The 23,794-nt window shown below is 38.7% G+C and overlaps 1 protein-coding gene and 1 pseudogene across 2 annotated transcripts in view; one reads left to right on the forward strand and one right to left on the reverse strand.

The window, feature by feature from the left end:
* The window catches only part of SPPL3 (signal peptide peptidase like 3), a 137,209-nt gene that overhangs the window by 20,162 nt on the left and 93,253 nt on the right, over positions 1–23,794 (reverse strand). Inside the window, exons 3-4 of one of the 2 annotated variants that reach the window (XM_042962580.1) lie at positions 19,483–19,626; positions 5,288–5,376 (exon numbers count right to left, since the gene is read on the reverse strand). In XM_042962580.1, the coding sequence (XP_042818514.1) occupies positions 5,288–5,366 (79 nt within the window). In that variant the 5' untranslated portion in view covers positions 5,367–5,376; positions 19,483–19,626. The remainder of the gene's footprint in view (positions 1–5,287; positions 5,377–19,482; positions 19,627–23,794) is intronic. The other variant, XM_042962581.1, reaches the window with a different exon arrangement.
* Positions 1,947–2,852, forward strand: LOC122232659 (annotated as a pseudogene).

A 23,794-nucleotide genomic window follows, 5' to 3' on the forward strand; every position in this document is an offset into this window, starting at 1 on the left:
TTTTTGAAAGCACAGATTTTAAAGCAAGAGGTATTAAGACACTGCTTCCATTAGTTCTATAGAAGAATGCCTAAGGGAGTTTACCAAACAGCAATGTCACAGGTAAAGTGAAGTTCCTTTAGTTGCTGACAATATGCTTCCTAAAAAAATACAAAATTTCAATATTGTACTTCCTAAAGGTCTGGAGATAATGGTCCTGAGGGAGATGGAGCTAATTAACTAGAAATTTCAGTGACTTCAAAACAAAACAAAATAAAATTCTCCGTCAGTATTCTAGCTTTATATTAGATCCTTGGTATTTCCTCCCTCTTAGGTGGTGACTTTAATCTGTCCTGTCAGTCACTCCTCATAATTAGGAGGAGTTACTCAAATGCAGTGGGCATTACCTTTAAAGCCAAAATTATCATAAGAAATAGGCATGGTTTTCTCTTCAAGGCGGACCCTAGAGATAAGACGCTTTAGGACAAAGGCAAGAAACTGCTGGAGCACAAAGAGATAGAGGGCAGTCTCAAAACAAAAGAAATAGGCATGGTGACAGAAAAAAATATGTACAGAGAAATTATTTTTAGCATTCAGTGAACAAGGCTACAGGCTAAATACATGGTCATGAAATAGATACTGAACAATACACCAATCAATGTATTATTGACAATCATTAAGAAAGTTAATGATTTAGCACCTCCATGAGAGAAGCATGTTTTGGCTATTTACTGTATTACACAGTAGGTAACACGAGGGACTGAAAAACCTGCACAATCTTCAGATATATTACATGGGTAGCCTGGTAAAGGCCTTCAAGATGTCAGATAATGGGGGTGAGGTTGGGAGTTGTCCTTTTCAACCCACCTAACACTGATTCAATGAAGGACTGGTGTGCCAGGGGAAAAAGTATCTACCTAGGTTTCTTGGAGCAGATGTAGGGATGAAACAGGATTTAGAACAAGGTTAGGGAAAATTAGAGAGGCCCTGGAGGGCACTCCCTCCTCCCCGCTTTCTAACTCTTTTATTGCAAAACATAACACACGTACAGCAAAGTACATAAAACAAAAATGCAGAGTTCAGTCAATCATCAAATGGCTAATACCACCCAGGTCAAGCTTGCCAAGCCCAGAAGTCTTTCTTGTGCCTCCCAGTCACTACTCTTCCTCCCAAAGGGAACTACTACCCTGGTTTTTATACTTCCTTCTCTGCTCTATTTGATATGTTTTCCACCCAAGCATGCATCCTAAAATACTAATATTTATTTTGCTTGTTTTTGAGCTTATTACATGCCTTGACTTACTAGGATTTTTTTTTTTTTTTTTTTTTTTTTTTGCATCTGGCTTCTTTTGCCCAACATTGTGAGCAACATCCATGCTATTTATGTAGCTGTACATCACTCATCTTCCTGTCTTTTTCAAATTCCTTGATTCTTACTTATTTTGGGAGTAAGCAACCACAACATTTATTTATTTTTAATTCTGCAACCTTTAAAAACCACCTCATCTATCTACACTTTTTCCTTCAATCAGTTCAGAACACTTTTGCCAAAATCTGAACACTAAATTCATACCTTCCTTTCCTGAGAACTTCCCCTTAATTGTTATCATTCAGGACTTCAATCTCCTTGGTGCCTACACAATCTCTTATATTTCTCTGTTTATCTTTCTGGCTGTTATTTCCTTGAGTTTGACAAATGTACCATGTTTTCCATGCCATCCCTTCAATCTGGAATGATGTCGTGCTCCATGATCAAGTACTGGCCTTCCCTGCAGCAACAGCCATTTCTTTATGTTTTTTTCTGATTATGTGGAAGTGGAAGGCATTCTCTCCTCATCTATCCCTTTTTGGTATCCATGGCCCAGATGAGGCACTGACGAAATACATCTGTGAGGATAATTTAGTGTAACACAGGAGACAGATTTAAGACAATGACTATTTAGCCATTTGGCTCCCTGAGCAGCGCCATGGTGGTAGGCAAGAACAAGCGCCTTAAGAAAGGTGGCAAAAAGGGAGCCGAGAGTGGCTGATCCATTTTCAAAGAAAGAGCGGTACGATGTAAAAGCACCAGCAATGTTTAATATAAGAACTATGAGAAAAACACTAGTCATGAGAACTCAAGGAACCAAAATCACATCTGATGGCCTCCAGGGTCCTGTGTTTGAAGTAAGCCTTGTTGATCAGCATGATGAAGTTGCATTTAAGAAATTCAAGCTAATTACTGAAGATGTTCAGGGCAAAAACTGCCTAATTTTCATGGCATGGATCTTACCCGGGACAAAATGTGCTCCATGGTCAAAAAATGGCAGACATGATTGAAGCTCACGTTGATGTCAAGACTACTGATGGGTATTTGCTTCGTCTTTTTTGTGTTGGTTTTACTAAAAAACGCAACGATCAGATTCAGAAGACCTCTTATACTCAGGACCAACAGGTCTGCCAAATTCGGAAAAAGATGATGGAAATCATGACCCCAGAGGTGTAGACAAATGACTTGAAAGAAGTGGGTCAATAAATTGATTCCAGACAGCATCGAAAAGATGTAGAGAAGGCTTGCCAGTCTATTTATCCACTCCATGATGTCTTCGTTAGAAAATTAAAAATGCTGAAGAAGCCCAAGTTTGAATTGGGAAAGCTGACGGAGCTTCATGGTGAAGGCTGTAGTTCTGGAAAAGCTACTGGGGATGAGACCAGTGCTTAAGTTGAATGAACTGATGGATATGAGCCACCAGTCCGAGAATCTGTTTAAAATTCAGGCATTTAATGGTGATAAATAAAAAATCTTATTTGTGATGTTTAAAACAAAACAAAACAAAACAAAACAGATTATTTAAAGCATCTATTTAAAGCAGGTTATGATCTGACAGTTCATGGGTTCGAGCCCCATGTCGGGCTCTGTGCTGACAGCCCAGAGCCTGGAGCCTCCTTTGGATTCTGTGTCTCCCTCTCTCTCTGCCCCTCCCCTACTTGTGTTCTTTCTCTCTCAAAAGTAAATAAACATTAAAATACATATATATCTAATAGAATATCTAAAAAATACACATCTAATAAAGTGCATGATAGGAACCCAGCAACAAGCTCTTAACAAATCAAGTCTCTTTATTTATAATTCAGTTCAGATGCTGGTAATGAGAAATAGAAAATTGACATAACCAGATACCCTTTCACTGTATGGACTGAGGATTTATTTATTTGAGGATAAAATTATACTTAGACACACAGTATCAATTTCTCTTAGGTTTCTGTGATGGAATGTACAATGGATTTATAATCTGATTTAAGTACATCATTTGCATATATGCTATGTAACACAGGACTTATAAAGGAGTTTCAATTGTATAAGGTGATTTGGCTTAAAATGTTGATAGAAGAGAAGTGCTCTGTAATAATTTAGCCTGAAAATTAGATATTGATTCCTAGTAAGTTGGTGGTATGGTCTTTTACCTCATATAAGGATCTGTGTCCTAAGAAAAGCCTCATTATGTTTCAGTGATTCTACTTACTAGATTTATAATGCCTACTTTACACTGCTAGGGACAACAAACACATTTAACTGGGTGAAAACTGGGCAAGTGTGATTTGGCTGATGCGGTAGTAACTAGAGAAACTGAAAGTGATCTCTTAACAAGTGAACTTCTAAAATTCTCCATCAGCATTCTAGTTTTATATTAGATCCTTAGGATTTCCACCCCCTTAGGTGGTGACTTTAATCCGTCCTGTCAGTCATGCTCATTCTCTCCTCTGCGCCTATTACATGCTCTTCCCACCCAGAATGCCTTCTTCTCCAGCAATCCAAGTTCACAGTTTCAAATTTCAAGTCACACTCACCTTGTCTGGGAGGAAGTCCCTTATTAAATTGGCCCTCTGTGGCTCACCCTGACTTGCCTCTTTACTCTCTTTGTACATGGATGTCAAAATCACTTCATCTCTAGTGTGTATTCTGATCTACTGATAGTAGATGCTGATTCAGAAGTATTCTAAGGCTATGGTAAGGGTCTGTGAGAGGAAGTACCTGCTCTAGGGACAGGAAGTGGTATTTGCTATCTCCGTCTCAGTACTTTATTAACACTTGAGAAAGTACTTTGGCCACACTGCCTATGTGACAGCTTGGGTGCAATCTCTTGTACTTCTGCAGCTTTCAAAATATGTAACAGAATATCCAGGGACACCTCGGTGGCTCAGCTGGTAAAGGATCCAACTTCAGCTCAGGTTATGATCTCACAGTTCATGGGTTCGAGCCCCGCGTCGGGCTCTGTGCTGACAGCCCAGAGCCTGGAGCCTCCTTTGGATTCTGTCTCCCTCTCTCTCTCTGCCCCTCCCCTACTTGTGTTCTTTCTTTCTCTCTCAAAAGTAAATAAACATTAAAAAGTATATATATATATATATATATATATATATATATATATATATATATATGAATATCTAAAAAATACACATCTAATAAAGTGCATGATAGGAACCCAGCATCAAGCTCTTAACAAATCAAGTCTCTTTATTTATAATTCAGTTCTCTTTATAATAAACGTCACCAATTTTATATAACTACTGAGGCACAACTTATATGTATTCATCCATCTTCACTGTACAGTACTTGCCACATAACTACAAATCTACTTTCTGTCTCTCCATATTTGCCTTTTTGGAAATTGCATACACGTGGACTCACACAATACGCAGCCTTTCCTGTACGGCTTCTTTCATAATGTCTTGAAGTGCATCCACGTTGTGGCATCTACCAGCACCTCATTCTTGTTAACGCTCAACAGTATTCCTTCGTGTGGATACTTTATCCACCCACTACTTTATTGATCTTTGAGCTGTTTCTACTTTTTGGCCATAATAAACAATGCTGCTGAACATTTGCCATATAGCACACTTCTATTTTTTATAAAGCAAGCTTTATCATCAGGTTGCCACAATACTTAGCTTTACAAGTACTTCAGAAGTAACTATCTTCAAGAACCACTGAGTGAATTTATGATCAACACATACAAAACTATCAACCTCACCAAAGGATTTAAATGAAGTCTTAAGCAGGCGGATACCTATTTTCCTACTTATTTTTAAGAAAATAAAGAATCTCAGCAGTGAGTTTTCAGGCATGAGTTAAAAGCAGTACACAAAGTACACAAGAAATCCGTAGTTCAGATTCAGAATGTAAGCATTTTTACAAATTCTACCATACAGAATTAGATTTTATTATTACACCAAACAAATCCTTAACCCCAGTAAATTAACTTGGGTTACAGAAACAATCAAATTAAGCCCAGTGCATGTATGAAAAGTTAATTGACATAAAAGGCCTTACTATTATTGGTGCTGTTGCCATTGAAAGACCCAGTAGAACTGCTATTGTCTTTCTCCTTATCTTGATTTTCAAAGTCCATATTAAGGGACCTGTGGAAAAATGTATAGGCAAGTTTTAATTTTGCTTAAGAAATGAGGTCAGAAAAGTCTGTTACGAGATAATATTTTAACATGGAAGGCATCAGGGAAGATAGGAAGGTCTCTTTCGAACAACTCTGCAAAACAGTTCTTGTTGGTACATTTTGGAAAAACCATCTACATCCCTTCCAATATGTCAGTTCAAGAGTTCTCCTGACTGAAGATTAAAAGCATTCCACTGTGGCTGATGTTCCAGACACATCTCCGTGCACATCCTTAATTACCTACTTATGATAAATACCTAGAAAGAGAAATGTTGGGTCAAAGGGCAAGCACAATTTTGAGACTTTAACATACTACACAACTGCTTCCAACAAAGTTAGACCAATTTGCTCTCTGTAGCGGTGTATGAAAGCATCTTCTCTATACCTTGTCAGCTTTCATTTAACAACAGCATACACTTGAATTTCTGCTATATATAGGACTGCTCTAGGCAGTGGAGGGATGATAAATAGTGCATAAGACAAGTTTTCATGGATTGTACATTCACAGAGGGGGGATGCCAACAATAAACAAGAAAAGTAAGTTAAATGGATATTAATGGTAACAGCTAATGAGAAAATGCAGGAAATGAAAAGACTAGATTTGAAATTTTAAATAGGGTGGGCTTGGGAGTCAACACTGGCATGATTTCCATGTCAAGACATGAAGGAAGTGGTCATTGTCCAGCTGGGGAATGAACAATGCAATCTCTTAAGTTAGCGTTCTTTAACTACTAAACAATTTTGTGTATGTGAGCTCACTCATTTTTTCCTTTTTTATAAACTATTTAAGTCCTTAGCTCATCTTCAACTACTATGTTACTCTAAGGTGTCTGTGCCCTAAAGAACTTCCTGCAATGATGGAAATGTTCTGTATCTGAACTGGGTAGACATTAGCCACATGAGCACTGAATACGTGGGAGTGCAACAGGAACTGAATTCTACATTTAATTTTAAGTAATTTAAATTATTTGGGGGCTAAAACTATACAATTCTTAGGCGAAACATAAGAATAAATCTTTGTAATCTTGGATTGGGAAGTAGATTCTTACACATGATGCCAAAGATACAAGCAAAAAATTGATAAATTGGACTTCATCAAAATTTAAAACTTGTGCTTCAAAGGACACTATCAAAAAAGTCTCTAACCCAAAGGATGGGAGAAAATATCTGCTCTTATACGTCTGTTAAGGGCCTTGTATTTAGAACATATAAAGAACTCCTACAATTCAATAATAAAAAGACAACCCAATTAAACAATAAACAAAGGATCTGAATAAATACTTCTCCAAAGAAGCTATGCAAATGGCCAATATTAGCACATGAAAAGACTTTTCACATCATTAGTCATCAGGGAAATACAAATCAAAGCAAAATGAGATACCACTTCATACCCATGAGGATGGCTATAAGCAGAAAGTCAGATAATAACCAAGTGTCAGCAAAGACATCACTGGTGGGAATGGAAATTGGTGCAGATACTTTGGAAGCCAGTCTGACAATTTTCAATTTCTTTAATAAATATGAGGCTATTCAGGTTATCGATTTCTTCTTAAGTGAGCTTTAGCGGAGTGTGTCTTTCAAAGAATCGGTCCATTTCATTTAAGTTGTCAGATTTACTGGCATTAAGTTGTTGATAGTAGGCCCTTATTATCTTTGCAATACCTGTAGGTTCTAGTAACATCACTTCTCTCATTCCTGATACTGGTTTTAGGTTTTCTCTTTTTCCTGATTAGTCTGACTAGGGTTAAAAAAAAAAATTTTTTTTTTAAGTTTATTTATTTTGAGAGAGACAGAGACAGCATGAATAAGGGAGGGGTACAGAGAGAGAGAGAGAGAGAGAGAGAGAGAGAGAGAGAGAGAATGCCAAGCAGGCTCCACACCATTAGTGCAGAGCCCAATGTGGGGCTTGAACTCATGAAACTGTGAGGTCATGAGCTGAGCCAAAACCAAGAGTTAGACGCTTAACCGACTGAGCCACTCAGGTGCCCCATAGCCTGGCTAGAGATTTACCAACTTCTATTGGTCTTTAAAAATTAGCTTTTGGTTTCACTGATTTTTCTCTACCCCTAGAGAAAATAATTCACTTATTTTGGCTTTGATCTTCAGTCTTACCTTTTGTCCATTTACTAAATTGGTTTCAATTTGCACCCCCCCTCACCCCACCTAGTTTATTAAGTTTAAAGTTTAGATCATTGACACCTTTTTCTTCTATTCTAATCCAGGCATTTAGAACTGTAATCCCTCCTCTGAGTACTGCTTTTGCAAAATTCCATAAATTTAGTGTTTTTCACTTTCTTTTCATGCACAATATTTTCCGTTTTTCTACATGACTTCTTTTTTGATGCATGGAAGTGTTATTTTTGTTTTAAAATATCTGGGAATTTTCTAGACATCTTTCTGCTATTGATTTCTAATCTGATTCAACTGTGATCTGTTAGGGACTGAATGTGTCATTCTCTAACCCCCGAAAGTTCATTTGTTGAAGCCCTAACACCTAGTATGATGGTATTTGGCGACTGGGTCTTTGGGATGTAATTCTGTTGAGGTCATGAGGGTGGGGCCCTCATGACGGAATTAGTATCCTTCTTAGAAGAAATACCAGAGAGCCTGCTGAGTGGGCACACACTGAGGAAAGACCATGTGACCACACAGCAAGAAGGGGTCTTTCTGCAAGCCAGGAAGAGTGCTCACCAAAACCCAATCCTGCTGGCACCCTGACCTTCGACTTCCAGCCTCCAGAACTGTAAAAAAATAATAATTTTCTGTTGTTTAAGCTACCCAGCCTGTAGTATTTTGTTATGGCAGCCCCCTGCTAATTAACAGAGATCAGAGATCATACTTTGTATGCTTAGTATCCACTTACTGAGACTTATTTTATGTCCCCAGATACATTCTAAACTGGTAAATGTTCCACGGGCACTTGAGAAGAATGCATATTTTCCGGTTGAAGGGAGTGTTCTATGAATGCCAATCAGGTGAAGTTGATGGAGAATACTATTCAAGCCACTATATCCTTACTGATTTCCTGACAACTTGTTTTATCGAATACTGAGAGGTACTGAAATCTTCAGCTACACTTGTGGATTTCTTAACATTTATTTTGGGGACAGCACAAGTGGGGGAGGAGGGAGGAGCAGACGATACAAAGTGGGCTCTGCGCTGACAGGATGACAAAAGGGCACCCAATGTGGGGGGCTGAATTCACAAACCGCGAGATCACAACCTAAGCCAAAGTCGGACACTCAACCGAGTGAGCCACTCAGGCACCCGTTTTATTTCTCCTTGAAGTTCTATCAATTTTTGCTTCATGTATTTTGAGGATCTTTTATGAGATGCATAAACATTTAGGATTATTACGTCATGAAATAGCCTTGTCTGTAAATATTCCTTGCTCTGAAAGCAGCTTTTGTCTGGTATTAATATAGTTATCCTAGCTTTCTTTTGATGATTATAAGGTATATCCTTCCCCAACCTTTTACTTTAAATCTTTTTCTGGCTTCATATCTGCTTCTTGTAAGCACCATGTAATTGGATCATGCATTTTAATTCAATCTGATAATTGTTGCCTTCTGATTGTAGTGTTTAGGCCAATTTCATTTTACGTGATTATTGTTATGATTAGATTTGAGACTATCATGTTGCCATTTGTATTTTTTGCTGTTCTCCTTTATCTAACTTCTTTTGGATTAATACCGTATTTTTAATGATTCTGTTTTATCGCTTTTGTTGTCTTATTATCTGTACTCGTTCTTTTATTTTAGTGGTTGCTGTAACATTTATCTTAAACATCTTTAACCAATACAGTGTATCTTCAAGTTATATTATGGTACTTCACGTACAGTATAAAAACCTGACAACAGTTCACATTTGTTACTCACCCAATCTTTGTACTATTACCATACGTTTTACTTTTACATGTTATGCTACAAATTTCACAATATATTGTTAATTTTGTTTATATAGTCAATTATATTCTAAAAAGTTTTAAATAATAAGAAAACATTATTTTATACTTATCAATGTTGTTACCACTTCTGGTGATCTTTATTCCTTTTGTGTAAATCCAGACTATCAGCTGGTACAATTTTTAATGTGTTTGAAGTACTTCCTTTCACACTTCTTATAATGGAAAGTGGTTGGTGATAAATGTTTCAGGTTTTGGGTATCTGAAAACAGCTTTATTTTGCCTTAATTTTTGAAAGATACTTTTGCCAACAGAATTTGTCAACACAGAATTTTATGTTGATGGTTTTTCCTTTCTGTACTTTAAAGCTGTTGTTCCACTGTCTTCTCATTTATATTATTCTCAGTGAGAAATCCAGTGTTCACCCTTGTTTTTGTTCCTCTCTGTGTAATGTGTTCTTCTGCCCACTCCCACCCCCCCATCCACCTCTGGCTCCTTTGGATTTTCTCTTTTATGACTGGTTTTGAGTGACTTGGTTATGATGGGCCTTGGAGTAGTTTTCTTCATGTTTCCTGTACTATGGGTTTATCAAGCTCCTTAGAGCAGTGGGTTATAGCTTATTTCAAGTTTGGAAAAATTTTGGCCACTAATTCTTCAAGTATTTTTTTTTTAATGTTTGTTTGTTTATTTATTTAACATTTATTTATTTTTGAGACAGAGCATGAATGGGGGAGGGACAGAGAGAGAGTGAGACACAGAATCGGAAGCAGGCTCCAGGCTCCGAGCCATCAGCCCAGAGCCGGACGCGGGGCTCGAACTCACGGAACGCGAGATCGTGACCTGAGCTGAGGTCGGACGCTCAACCGACTGAGCCACCCAGGCGCCCCAATGTTTATTTATTTTTGAGAGAGAGAGAGGTAGAGTGTGAGCGGGTGAGGGGGACAGAGGATCCGAAGCGGGCTGTGCTGATAAGCAGAGAGCCCGATGCGGGGCTAGAACCCACCAACTGTGAGATCACGACCTGAGCCGAAGTCAGATGCTTAGCTGACTTAGTCACTCAGGTGCCCCTTCAAGTATTTTTCTTTCCTTCCCTTTCTTCTCTCTTGTAGAGACCCCAATTACCCATATATTAGCCCACTGGAGGTTCTTCTTTGATGTTCAATGATAGGTCAAAGACACTCTTTCCATTAAAAACAATTTCCCCCTCTTTTCTCTATTTCATTTTGGATATTTTCTGTCACTGTGACTTCAAGTTTATTAATCTTTTCTTCTGTAATGTCTAATTGCTGTTAATCTCATCCAGTGTATGTTTTTCAGGTTTTAAAACTTTTTATTTACACATTAAAAAAATTGTGCATTCTAGTAGTTAAAATAATTTGAACAAAAAAAATAATGCTCTGATGCAACTGCATTTTACAGCCTGTGGGACATCTTGGAAAGCTTGAATTTTACTCTAGATTTCACTGTTGTCCCAGCTAGCTTCTTCCTTCACCAACATGCAGGTTCTTTTCCTTTCCTGCCAGCCAGAGAGGCAGATGGGAGGTGTGGCCTTTGTCGTCAGTAGTCCTAGATTCTTTTTTTTTTTTTTTTTTTTTTTTTAACATTTGTTTATTATTGAGAGACAGAGAGAGACAGAGCTTGAGCAGGGGAGGAGCAGAGAGAGAGGGAGACATAGAATCTGAAGCAGGTTCCAGGCTCTGAGCTGTCAGCACAGAGCCCGAAGTGGGGCTCAAACTCACAAACTACAAGATTATGACCTGAGCCGAAGTTGGAGGCTTAACCGACTGAGCCACCCAGGCGCCCCTCTTTTTTTTTTTTTTTTTTTTTAATGTTTACTTATTTTTTGAGACAGAGTACAAGCAGGGGAGGGCAGAGAAAGAGGGAGACACAGAATCGGAAGCAGGCTCCAAGCTCTGTGCTTACAGCACAGACACGGGGTTCAAACCTACAGACTGCGAGATCATGACCTGAGCTGAAGTCAGACACTTAACTGACTGAGCTACCCAGGTGCCCCAGCCATCGAATCTTTGGTGTGAAAAGGGTCAGCATTTAAACTTGATCCAAATTCTTTACAATTTACAAAGTTAAAGAGCTAGAAGCAGCAGAATAAGTAGGCAATGCTTGTGGAATGTACAGTGCACATTGTTAGTGCACACTTCACTACATTTTGCCTGCTTGCTTCTTCTGGTTAGCTGTTTCTTTTGAAGGAAGTAGATTTTGCGTTTCTATATGCTTCAATTTGACTTCTTGAGTTTCTCCCTATCAGCCATATCGGGTTTGTCAGACATGGTTGCAGAGGAAGCAGAGTGAGGTACATGAGCATGCAGAGTCTGGTCTGGGCGGGGGCTGCCACTGAGTGCCCATTCGGTGTATTTTTGGTCTCAGACATCGTCGTTTTCCTCTCCAGAGGCTTGATTTGGGTATTTTAAAACATCTTCCATCTGTATCTATCTAACTTTTTGTACAGATGGAATATAACTTATAGTAACAGGTTTGATGTATTTCTCTGCTAATTCCAACATACATGTGTCAGTTCTGGGTTGGTTTTGATTATTTCCATCATTGGTCATGTTCTCCTTTTTCTTTGTTGCCTGGTCATCTTTGTACTCCAGATATTGTGAGTTTTACCCTACCAAATGCCACGTGAGTCATACAGTTTTCCAATCTGGCTGACAGGAGCAGGTACTCTTTTAACCCCTTCACATTATTCCTTCCTTAGCCTTAGGTGATTTCCTCACATGCACGCACTGATTGATACTCTGATGAATGCTCAAGGAGTGCACCTGCAGATCTCTGGGACTTTCTCTGTTTGTTGCTCTTGTCTTTCATACTCTGTCCTATTAACTCTGGCTGCCTCAGGCTTTCTAGACTCCCAGCTCTGTCTCCACCAGGCAGGGAATGTTTCTCCTACAAATTGTCTTTAATGTTTTCCCTTTTTCTTAAATTTGTTTCTGATTAGTAAAAACTGTACTATTTACCGTACACAACATGTTTTGGTGTGTATATACACTATGAAACAATTACCACAATAAAACTCATTAATATACCCACTGCCTCCCATAATTACCTTTTTTCATGGTCAGAATACCTGAGATCTACTCTCTAAGCAAATTTTAAGTACATAAATACATTATTATTAACTATAGTCACCACAATGTACATTAGGTCTCTAGAACTTATTCATCCTATATCTTTCATCAGTCTCTCCTCTCTCTTTCCCCCACCTTCCAGCCTCTGGTACTACCACTCAACTCTGTTACTATCAATTCAACTTTTCTGGAGGTGAAGAGGACAGAGAGGACTATCTTAATACAGCTAGAAAAATAGTTTATCATCTCTCAGGATTTGTCCTTTGTTGTCTGATGAACAGTATCTTAGAAATCATTATTTCAGGTGGGATAGTAAGTCCAGTTCCTGTTACTCCATCTTGGTTGGAAGCAGAAGTGCTTCTAGGTAGTTCTTTTAAATATTCAGGTTCCAAACTGAGCAGATTTTGAAGTGAAGGAGAGGTCCCCTTTTATTCTTATTCATGCTGTTTTTAAGTCCTTGACGTACTAGAACATTGTTGAGGTACTGGAACCTTGTCTTTTTAGGAAGAATACAGGATGCTGTCTTGGAGAGGTCAGAATTCTTCCTGGAAGGGACTCTTAACCAAACCATGAGGCTCAGGTGGTACTAGAAATGTTCTTCACTTTATAGTTTCCTACGCTTACAACTCAAAATCTGCTAGATACAGGAAATCTGCCTCCTACTGGAATAGTTTGACTTTGCCATTTGGCTTCCTGTTCTATCAACCACTGTCTAAAACTCCCTTATCTGTTACTGGTGCTGAAGAAGCCTCAATTGGTTATGACTTCAGTTAGAATTGGTGACCTGCCTAGAAAAGCCTGTGGAGTATTGACTAGTTAGGTACCTTTCACCCTGGTCCTCTGTAAACTTGGCTAATTAGTGGCTTAGCAAACTGTCTCACTGGAAGGGCAGCCCTAACGGGTGACAAATTCTCCAATAAGACCAAAGGAGACTATATACGTATGTATATAGATGTGATAGACTCCCTAAAATATGGCTAACACTCCTCTTCTGAATACGGCCAGGACTCTGATGTGTTGGCCTTCCTGGGAGTTTTAAAAAAAAAAAAAAGGCCCTGTATTTTGGAACATTCATCTTTTCCTATCTAATACTGGGGGCTTCTATTTCTCTGGCAATCAGAGGAAGACACTTTAACGGAGATTAGCAAGTATACGGGTTGTTCTCACCTCAGTCAGCCCTGGTCATTGCTACAGGACTGGCTCTGGGGACAAACTTTACCCTGTCAATTCTGTTTAGTTCCACAACAAACTGGACATAATGTTTTGCATATATTTCCCCTGCTAAGACACCTGCCCTAGTTTTCAGTATACGGTTTCATTTCTATGGTTTTTAAACTTTAATTCATGTTTCTCATGGAAGTCCTAACGATTTGTGGACAGTTAAACTCTAAGACTGGTGGTGCAAGTCATGAGGGCCTGTGTGGAGCCAGGGGGATATGAAGACTGCTTCTTCCTTGTGGGCATGCTTTGGAAAAGACCTATAATAATTTAAATTGCTTTTTTCAGATTCACTTATGAATGGATTGACAACATTTACTATGCACAGTCTGGTTCTCAGAATCCTGGAGACAGCATAGTAAATTTACAGAAATTGTTAACCCCCATCTCTACCACTGGGACTGGCTAGCAGGCATAGTTAGCTTCTCCTATGCTTTCTGCTGGCATTATATATTGATGTCTGGACTGGAAAGTTGCCAGTCATCTCTGATTTGACCCTAGGCACAGCTGGTACAGAGCCTCTGTCTTAAGACTGGGTAAATGAAACAGGGTGCTGAGAGTACTGCCAGATAGGCTTAGGGGTAGTATCTAAGTCTAGTTCAATTTTTACTAACTGAGGACTATTTAAGACTCTATCCTGGCTTTTTTTTTTTTAAGTGGTTATTTATTTATTTTTGAGAAAGACCGAGAGGGTAAGCACAAGTCGGGGAGAGGCAGAGAGAGAGAGGGAGACACAGAATCCGAAGCAGGCTCCAGGCTCCAGCTGTCAGCACAGAGTCAAGTGCAGGGCTCAAACCCACAAACTGCAAGAACATGACTTGAGCTGCAGTTGGATGCTTAACTGACTGAGCCACCTAGGTGCCCCTATCCTGGCTGTTTTAAGACAAGGATTCCTCTTCTTTTCAAACACTGGTAGGCTGTGGTTACCTTAAAACCAGTTTTAACTGTTCCATTTTCGTAGAACCTAATTTAAGAACTGTTGCAAAGGACGTGAAAGCTTTAGACAGACTAATGAGGTACTGGGGTGGTGGTGTGGTGGGGTGCAGAGTCAGCAAGCATGTCATATAATCTGAAGCTTACTCTGAATTTCTTATTGCCTCAAATAAGCTCAGCTAAAATCAAGCACTGCCTGATCCTTAGAGGCAGACCGTGGGTGACTACTACACAAAACAGAATGAAGTTGGTTAGATGAAGTGGTGGGGCCCCACACATTTGCTCAAACAGGAGGTTCATGTATTGTAGCTTTACAAAACAAGATCAACGAACCTAGGTTTAACAGATTCCAAGCCACTGTGACTGAAGTCCAATAAGAGTTACCCATACCGTATAGCTAACAACCAACTTAAGCAGCTTAAATAAAGTCTTTGCTGAAGACTCTGCCTCCTGAGCTATCCAGGGGCCATTCTGAATTATGGGCCTTTATCCTGCCTTACTTGGTAATCTCTATTAACTCTACAGGCATGAAACTGCTTGGCTGGATCTAGAACAGTTTATTCCATCTTCATAAAAGACTACCCTTCACTCTTCTCCCCTCTCCCTGCCATCCCAATTTTACTGTTATTACTACACAATAACATACATTTATTCATCATGATGTTATTACTAGACATTCCAGCCAAACTGTATCTGGGCTATTCACTTAACCTAAGTCTGGGTTACTGAAAGCAATGTTTAAATACTCACTGAAAGACTTGAGCTATTGCTATTTCATCACAGACAACCATCTACCATCACAGAAAAAGCCATCTAAATTATAGCATATTCTTTGCTATTGTTAGTTGCCTTGTCATCAACTATGACTGAACAGGAAATAGTTATGGGTCAAGCTTTAGGAGGCAGACAAATTTCCAATTATTGATGCTTGCAAAGAAGCTACACCAAGAATCTACTACTAAGAATCCAGGTAGAAGAGATGGTCTTTTGCCTAGGAAACTGAAAACTTCCTAAAGGTTAAAATAATGGTAACAGTTCAGCCTTACTGAGCTTCTACTGTCAGGCTAATTATGCTACCTGCTTTATAGGCAAGATTTCTTTTGTTTCACGGAATAACTATAATTAGTAATGTTGACTGTATTTGGAGACAGAGCATTTAAAGAGGTAATTAAATTAAAATGGGGGTAGATAGGGTGGGCGCTAATCCAATATAATTGGTGTCTTTATACGAGGAGGACATTAGGTGAGAGAGACCAACCAGACACATGCACACACAGAAGAGGCCAGGGGACAGCACCATCTGCATATGAGGACAGTTTCGGAACAAAACCAACCCTGCCGACACCTTGATCTTGGACTTTTGGCCTCCAGGAAGACATTTCTGTTTTTTTAAGTCACCCAGTCCGTGTTATCACCCAGTCCGTGTTACTTTGTTATGGCAGTTGCAGCAAACTAATACAAAGATGCTCTATTACTATCCCTACGTGCTTAAGGAAACCAAGGTTCTCACTGTACACCTTGCCTTGGCTCTATATTATCTTCCCTTCTAAAACAAATGAACATCTATTTTTCTGGGGGGGGGGGGGGAGAATATATATGATTACCAAAAAACCTCAAATGATAGAAAAAGGTACAAAATAATGGATTCCCATAATCTCTAGAAATAATCCCTAGAAATAAATGCACTTGGTATAAAATTGCCTTTTGTAAAAATGAGGATTAATATTATTTCACAAATTAAGCTTTCATTCAACAGTACGTCAAGGGCATCCTTTTATATCAATACATACTGCTTTTTCTCATTAAAAAAATAATAACTACACAGTATTTCTCCTTGAGTTAATGTGATCCAATATCATTTTTGGATGAACTGCATATATCCTGCCTTGTTACAGAGAAATATTAAGACAAGCAACCTTTTATAAGCAGATGATACGGTTTTATCTTGAATTGGGTGGGGTTCAACTGACAACCGAGCCTGCCAGTTAATTAGTGTCAGAAGAACAACAGGGGCGCCTGGGTGGCTCAGCCGGTTGAGCAGCCGACTTCGGCTCAGGTCATGATCTCATGGTTTGTGAGTTCGAGCCCCGCGTCAGGCTCTGTGCTGACAGGTCAGAGCCTGGAGCCTGCTTCAGATTCTGTGTCTCCCTGTCTCTCTGTTCCTCCCCTGCTCACACTCTGTCTCTCTCTCTCAAAGATAAAGATAAAAAAAGAAAAGAAAAGAAAAGAAAAGAAAAGAAAGAAAGAACAACCACCGATCAAGGTTCTTCCAATTTAAATTAGTGTATAAGTATAAATCCTAAGTGCGCCTTTTTGGGGTCACTTTGATGTACAACACAATGTATCACAGACACTACATCAGGAAGTGGTTTAATATTCTCTGAGAGCTTTAAAAGATTTTATTTTGGCTAAGGTGGAGATCTGGTCATCATATTTGCTCTAAATTTTTTGGACTAAAGCTAACTCAGCTGTAAGGAACAGAACTTTAGGAAATCAACTACTCATGTCTTTATGTACTGGACTGGATTATACAGGATTTTCTGAGCAAAGTCCTAGGCCTGTGGGAACGTCCCACTGCTTGCCTAGCATAAGGGGGAAAGATGGGCTTGTCGTTAGGCCTTTTTAGGTTCCTTGGTTCTGATGAAGATACAAATGTGCTGTGAGCACTGTGAAGACAAAGAGGTCTATATTCAGCTGGCAACAGACTACATGTCTAGACTGCTGCCAACATTTATCAAGAGATCAATACTCAGGAGTAATCAGTTGATGAACTAACAACCCATTCATTTCTCTAGATATTCTAAAACATAACATTAGACGAGCATAAGCTAGCAATCTGGACCACCACTTTCTGCCGCTGGCTGTGTGCCTTTTTTTTTTTTTTTTTTTTAATGTTTATTCATTTCTGAGACAGAGACAGAGCATGAGCGGGGGAGGGGCAGAGAGAGAGGGAGACACAGAATCAGAAGCAGGCTCCAGGCTCTGAGCTGTCGGCACAGAGCCCGATGCGGGGCTTGAACTCACAAACCATGAGATCATGACCTGAGCTGGTCAGTCGCTCAACCGACTGAGCCACCCAGGCGCCCCTGTGTGCTTCTAATTTTGGCAAAATTACTGTTGCTGAAATGTATTTTCATGAAATGCCACTAGCTTATATTGAAGGGCACTATAATTCATTCAACAAACATTTGAGTGCTTACTGTGAAATGCTACAAAACTCAAAGCTGCATCCTCCTTTTGAGGACCTTCAGGATAAAGGTCTGTCTGATCTTAAGACCAAGAACAGATGCAACTCATCTGAACTGGGTTCTTTTTATCCAAAGGCACTGTGAAGTTCTTTTTTTCTTCTGAAAGTTGGCTGCTAGAAAGCTTACTGTGGTATTTGTGGACAACCAGTAGTAAAGGTGTTGGCCAATATGGTTTGTATTTTTAGAATTATTTCTGGCTCTCTGTCTCCACCCATACTTTTTCTTTTCTTTGGCCCCATTTTAATTTACCTTATCTCATCACAACTTGGAAAACAGCGAATGGTCTAAAATCCTTTTGAACAGGGCAGAGCAAAAACAGACAATCGCAGGAAGCAAAATGGAGCCGAGAACTATTTACTGAGTTACATTTGTTCATTCATTTGAATTCTGATAACAGAGTACACTGTGAATACTGGAGAAGAAAATTGGAACTTTTGATCTTAATATTTTACTTTAAGAATACCACGTTTTTTGATCATCCTAATAGAAGCAGGTGCAATGAAGGAGAGAATGAACTTGGTCAGGGTAAACACTGTATGGTCGAACAGGATTTAAGCTAAGTGTGTGTTCCTAAAAAACTCAGTGGTTTTTATAAATGGAAAAATATACGCATCCTACCCTATATTTTATGATATTTTTTAAAAGAGTTGATGAAATTGTTAAATATATCAAGGAACTTGTCCATATACATTACAATGTACACATAACCGTTTCCTACATTACCTGGTAAGTCAGATTTCTGTATAGGACGTTTTCTTAAGGTAGGACAGGCTCTGAGAAGGCAACGAGCAGCTCAGAAGGTAAAACATCACACACCATTGTGTGATAAACACACATTCTGACACTGTCAAGCATGGTGGGACTTGTTTTTGTTAACCTGGTCTGATTTTACAATTATACACGTTTAGTTTGAAGGGCAACACAATCACAGAAAGTACATTTCTTATTATCTCTGTAGTCTCATTAACCTGATGACATTGTCTTCCTAGACCAGGTTAGGGTATAAGCAAATAAACCGCTTTGTCATTAAAGAGAGCACAGGTATGGGGCGCCTGGGTGGTTTAGTCAGTTAAGCATCTGACTTCGGCTCAGGTCATGATCTCACAGTCTGTGAGTTCGAGCCCCTGTGCTGACAGCTCAGAGCCTGGAGTCTGCTTCAAGTTCTATTTCTCCCTCGCTCACGCTCTGTCTCTCTCTCTCTCAAAAATAAACATTAAAAAAAAATTTTTTTTTTAAAGAAAGCACAGGTACTGGTCTTTTTTTTTTTTTTTTTAAACATTTATTTGTTTTTGAGAGACAGAGACAGGCAGAGCATGAGCAGGGGAGGGGAAGAGAGAGAGAGAGACACAGAATCTGAAGCAGGCTCCAGGCTTTGAGCTGTCTATTAGCACAGAGCCCGACGCGGGGCTCAAACTCATGAACTGCAAGACCATGCCCTGAGCTGAAGTCGGACGCTCAACTGACTGAGCCACCTGGGTGCCCCAAGGTCTTTAAAAGGTAGTAGTTACCCTGCAGTTATAGAAGTTTCATTATTCCTTCAATAGCCAACTTTAGAGATTATAGATAAATACATAATTATTTAGAGAGAGAGGAAATAAAGTATATCTCCCTTTTGATTTTTTAAGATCTCAAACCTGTTATTTTTCTATGATTCCTGACGGGACAGAAGTCAAGTGTCTTACCAGTAATGAGCTGCAGTTAGAAGTTCGTATTCTCTCTCTGTCTCTCTCCTTCTGTTAATGCTCTTCTATAGTTTGTCAAACTCTTCAGGGACATACTGATTAGATGAGTAATTATGCTATTTTTTTTCTGAGTAGCTGGAAAGACTAAGGAGAGACAGGTGTCAGTTGGAAGTAATTTAGGAAATCCAGCAGAGCTCAGCCACAGGATGGCAAACATAAGGATTCCTAAACTGAGGATTTATTTTGGCTTTTAGAATCTGGTGTTCTGCGGTATAGTTTTCCCCTCTGTACTTAAGAACGTGAAAGCCTGATGGGAAATAACCAGTACAACTGACAAATCTTTTATCCTAAATTTTATGATATTCACCATGTCTTCACAGCTTTTAATAAATAAAATGTGGGGACACCTGGGTGGCTCACTTGGTTGAGCACCCAACTCTTGATTTTGGCTCAGGTCATGATCCCGGGGTTGTGGGATTGAGCCCTGTGTCCATCTCTGCTTAAGATTCTCTCCCTCTCTCCCTCTGCCCTTCTCTGCTCACACACATTCTCTAAAATACAATTTAAAAAATAATAAAATGTGGTAATTTAACTGGGCAAATAATATATTTTTATGGTCTCAGGGGAGGTAAGAAAATATTTGGTTGAGTAGCTGGGGGCAATACAGACACAGTTCTATTCAAATTCAAGAAACATTTTTTGTGCTTGTCTATGGAGGGTAGCATAAAAGTGAATCACGGAAGCTAAGAGAGGAGAAAATTTCAAGAGTAGGTGGTGGCATACCATCAAGGACAGCTCAAAAATGAAGCCTGGAGGGGAATTTTTTTTTTTTAGCAAAAGGGAAAAACTCTTGAGACATCTGGAGAGTTTCAAATAGACCTGTAAAGGGTAAATAACTAATGAATGGGCCCTGAAAATGCTATCAGCAATTAAGAACTAACGACTTAGAAATCAAGAAAGTTTCCAGAAAATGTGTTGTGCAGGCCACTTGAATAGGCTTGGGTCCTGGGCCCCCAGGTGAAGCCCAGTGAAGCAATCTTCTCCAGGTGATTTTGATGCACAATAAAGCCTGAAGACCACTGCTAAAGAAGAAAAAAAAATTCACCAAAAAGGGATTTATAAGAAAGCTTCTCATTCCTTCGGACTGTACTACGAGATCAATGTGTTTGGTTCAGAAATGAAATTTTGTTATTGTTCTCAATGGCCAAAAGCAGTAAAGTACTTAAATCCCAGCTCCATCACTTACTACATTACTACTTAACATTTTTGGGACCAGTTTCCTCATTTGTAAAATGGGAATATCAAGATCTATCTTGCGGCACCTGGGTGGCTCAGTCGGTTAAGATCCAACTCTTGATTTCAGCTCAGGTCATGATCTCAGGGTTTGTGAGTTCGAGCCCCATGTAGGGCTCCGTGCTGATGCCATGGAGCCTGTTTGGGGTTCTTTCTCTTTCTGTCTCTCTCCCTCTCAGGCGTCTGCTCTCTCTCAAAAATAAATAAACATTAAAAAGAAAAAACCAATATCTATCTTGTTGAATTAATATGAGGATTAAACAAGACTTTATGTAACACATTTAGCACTGTACCTGTCACATAAATGCTCAGTAAAATATTAGCTATTTTCTTCATCTTCATCAGATTTCTTTAATATAGTCAATGTCAAAGTAAAAATTTATTAACGGCCGACAGAAACCATACATCTCTACCCAACCTCCTCACGCAAGCAAGAGACATCAACTCGCAATAATTAAAAAGCATCTAAGCTGTAGAAAACCCAAATGGTGGAAGTCAGACAGCAAGTGGGCTATGAAGCATCATGCAGAACCCACAGGGTACCCAACTGGCTACGCATCAACGGTGAAGTCTCTGTAAATATTTTCATCAAGGAATCTATGTTGAAATAAGTCACAGGCCAGTTCTTCAACCAGCTATCCTGCGTTTATGTGAAAGCAAAAATCAAGGAAATTACTTTGCTACTGATTTTACCTCATATTTCAATTCTCACTTCTATTATCACAAAGAGATGTGTTTGAGAAGAGGCATAAACACCCTTACGCGACCCTAGGTCAATGAGTAAAAAGAATCTATCAGGTTGAACTACATGAAACTGCTAACACTTGACAAGTTTTGATCTACCAAAGCAATAATTACAGTATTGCTTATTAAATACTTAGAAACAAAGAGATGTGAAATTTTATTGTAAAAATATGTTTGGTTAAGCACTACTAAAATATACTTACAACTCCCTCTGGAAGCTTAAAGAGAGATAGCATTACAGTCAGAATATAGTTAATATGACACTATTATTGTTATAAATTATAGTAATATTTGTAAATAATCAAGTAACAATCTTCCAGATGGGGTCTGCGGAGGTTGAGTTTAATTTACCCCAAATTAAACAGTTTGGGAAGAGCCAAACTAGAACGAACATCAGTCTCTTGACAAATTGTATCTGCTTTGTAGATCAAGTTTCTATGAAAAACCAGCTTCTTTTACAGAGCCTTCCATCTCAGAAACTGCACCATCGTTGGATCCAGTTGTTTAGGCCATACACCTTGGAGGCTTCCTTGCCTCCTCTCACACACACACTATCCATTCTATCAGCAATCATGTCCTAAACCCACTGACATTTCACTCCACCACTATTAACCTAGTTAAAGCCACCATCATTTCTTGGGGCTCGTGGGTGGCTCAGTCAGTTAAGCATCTGACTTCAGCTCAGTTCATGATCTCACGGTTTGAGTTTGAGCCCTGCATCGGGCTCTGTGCTGACCGCTCGGAGCTTAGAGCCTGCTTCAGATTCTGTGTCTCTCTTTCTCTCTGTCCCTCCCCCACTTGTTCTCCCTCTCTCTCTCTCAAAAACATTAAAAAACCCAAACAAAACATTAAAGCCATCATCATTTCTTGTCTGTACTAGGGCACTGCTTCCTTTATGTCACTTTCTCCCTTTACCCAACAAGCTATTTCTCATAGAGAATCCAGAACAATCTTTCTAAAACACAAACCAGATTATGGCACTTCCTGCTCTCAACCCTCTGTTGAAGGCTGATTTTTAATTGCACATGGAACATTCTTCAGGACAGATCATATGCTAGGCCATAAAACAAGTCTCAATAAATTTAAAAGGACTGAAATCATAAAAAGTATCTCTCTGACCACAATGGAATTGAATTAGGCTCTTAAAATTCCTTTCAAAGAGAGAATTTTGAGATATCCCCCAATAGTAGGAAAGTAACCAATATCCTTATAAAGAACCCATGGGTCAAAGAAAAAATCACCAGGGAAATTACAAAGTATCTTTAATTGAATGATATGAAAATACAACATAATAAAATGTATGGGATGCAGTTAAAGCAATGCTTAGAGGGAAATTTGCAGCTTTAATTGCCTAACTTAAAAAAGAAGAAAGGTTTCAAATCACTAACTTCAGCTTTCACCTTAAGGAACTAGGAAAAGGAGCATAAACTAAACCCAAAGCAAGCAGAAGGAAGAAAATAATAAAAATTAAAGTAGAAATCAATGAAATTAGAAAATAGAAAAAAAAAATAAAGAAAAATTAATGAAACCAAAAGTTGTTTCTTTGAAAAGATCAAAATTGAGAGCCTTCAGCTAGACTGACCAAGGGAAAAAAAATCAAAAACAAAAACAAGATACAAGTGACTACAATAAAAAAATGAAAGAGGGAACATTACTACGAACCAATAAAAATTAATTATACATGGGCAATGTGAACAAGCTAATGCCAATAAATGAGATCATTTAGAAAAGATGCACAAAACCTAGAAAGACACAAATTACCAAAACTGATTCAAGAAGAAACAGAAAATCCAAGTAGACGTATAAGAAGAAATAAAATTAGTAATTAAAAATCTTCCCACACACAACCATAAGAGAGCTGGAATGGTTATACTAACATCAGACAGTTTAAGACTTTTAAGACAAAAATTGTTGCTAAAGAGTGATATTTTATCTCACTCTATCAGGAAAATATAAAAATTGTAAACATACAGAAAGTGAAAAGACAAACCCACAGGCCAAGAGAAACTCTTTGCAAGCATTTATCTGATAAAGGACTTGTACCCACAATATATAAAGAATTCTCAAATCAGTAATAAGAAGACAATATAATTTTAAAATGGGTAAAAGATTTGAATAGACACTTCACTAAAGAGGACACACATATGGTAAATAAGCATGAAAAGATGCTCAACATCATGAGCCACTAAGGAAATGCAAATCAAAACCACAGCGAAATACACTTCATATCCACCAAAACAGAATACAGTATCTATAATCAAAACAGATAATAACA

This window comes from Panthera tigris, chromosome D3 (assembly GCF_018350195.1).
Source record: "Panthera tigris isolate Pti1 chromosome D3, P.tigris_Pti1_mat1.1, whole genome shotgun sequence".
Taxonomy (NCBI): domain Eukaryota; kingdom Metazoa; phylum Chordata; class Mammalia; order Carnivora; family Felidae; genus Panthera; species Panthera tigris.